Source organism: Aplysia californica, unplaced genomic scaffold, assembly GCF_000002075.1.
Source record: "Aplysia californica isolate F4 #8 unplaced genomic scaffold, AplCal3.0 scaffold00364, whole genome shotgun sequence".
Taxonomy (NCBI): Eukaryota; Metazoa; Mollusca; class Gastropoda; order Aplysiida; family Aplysiidae; genus Aplysia; species Aplysia californica.
The window spans coordinates 338061-339254 of NW_004797634.1; the positions used below are offsets into that span (position 1 = coordinate 338061).

The 1194-nt window shown below is 47.8% G+C and overlaps 1 protein-coding gene across 1 annotated transcript in view; it reads left to right on the forward strand.

Annotated features, from left to right (window-relative positions):
- Positions 1 to 1194, forward strand: part of LOC101864470 (neuroblastoma-amplified sequence) — a gene marked incomplete in the record, with an annotated part of 104153 nt that overhangs the window by 94678 nt on the left and 8281 nt on the right. The window contains 1 exon segment of the mRNA XM_013085297.2: positions 952 to 1060. Coding sequence (XP_012940751.1) covers positions 952 to 1060 — 109 coding nt within the window.

The following is a 1194-nucleotide window of genomic DNA, read 5'->3' on the forward strand; positions in this document are numbered from 1 at the left end:
CCAGTTTGTGGCAAGGGGAGGTCTGACAACGGGTATGTCCAGTTTGTGGCAAGGGGAGGTCAAGTGACAACGGGTACGTCCAGTTTGTGGCAAGGGGAGGTCTGACAACGGGTACGTCCAGTTTGTGGCAAGGGGAGGTCAAGTGACAACGGGTACGTCCAGTTTGTGGCAAGGGGAGGTCTAGTTTGTGACACCTGGTTTGTGTATGTGTGTGTCTGTGTGTCTGTGTGTTTGTGTATGTGTGTGTCTGTGTGTTTGTGTATGTGTGTGTCTGTGTGTTTGTGTATGTGTGTGTCTGTGTGTTTGTGTATGTGTGTGTGCGTGTGTGTGTGTGTGTGTTAACAGCTGTTTTCTGTTCCACTTCTCTATGTGTGTGTTTGTATGTGTTTGTGTGTATGTGCATATGTGTGTGTCTGACTGTGTATGTATCTGAGTGTGTGTCAGTGTATGTATGTATGTGATGAGTGTGTATGTTTGTGTCTGTGTATTTATCAATGTGTGTGTGTGTGTGTGTGTGTGTGTGTGCGTGTGTTGACAGCTGTTTTCTGTTCCACTCCCCTTTGTGTGTGTGTGTGTGTGTGTGTGAGTGTGTGTGTGTGTGTGTTGACAGCTGTTTTCTGTTCCTTTCCCCTTGTGTGTATGTGTGTGTAAGGTTGTGTGTGTACGGACGTGTGGGTATGTGTGTGTGTATGTACATGTGTGTGTTTGTGCGTGTGTGTGTTGACAGCTATTTTCTGTTTCACTCCCCCAGTGTGTATGTGTGTGTGTGTATTAGTGTACGTACGTGTGTGTACATGCGTGTATGTGTGTTGACAGCTGTTTTCTCTTCCTCTTCACCCAGCGGTGACCTGGTTCAGGCCGAGGATGTGATGTCACTCCTTTGTGTGTGTATGTACGTGTGTGTGTATATGCATGTATGTGTGTTGACAGCTGTTTCTCTTCCTCCCCCAGCGGTGACCTGGTTCAGGCCGAGGATGTGATGTCACTCCTCCGTTCTTTCTGCTCGGACGCGGCCATCGAGGTCCCACCGCGCCTTGACGTGCTGCGAGTTTTGGAGAAGGTCAGGAAAGAGGAGTGGGTGGTTGACGGGTGTTCTGGTGTGGTTTGCTCCTTCTTTCCTATCAAACGTCTATCCTCTCTATCTCCCCTCCTTCTTTTTTTTTGTTTTTTTACTCTCTTGTAACACCTCTATAA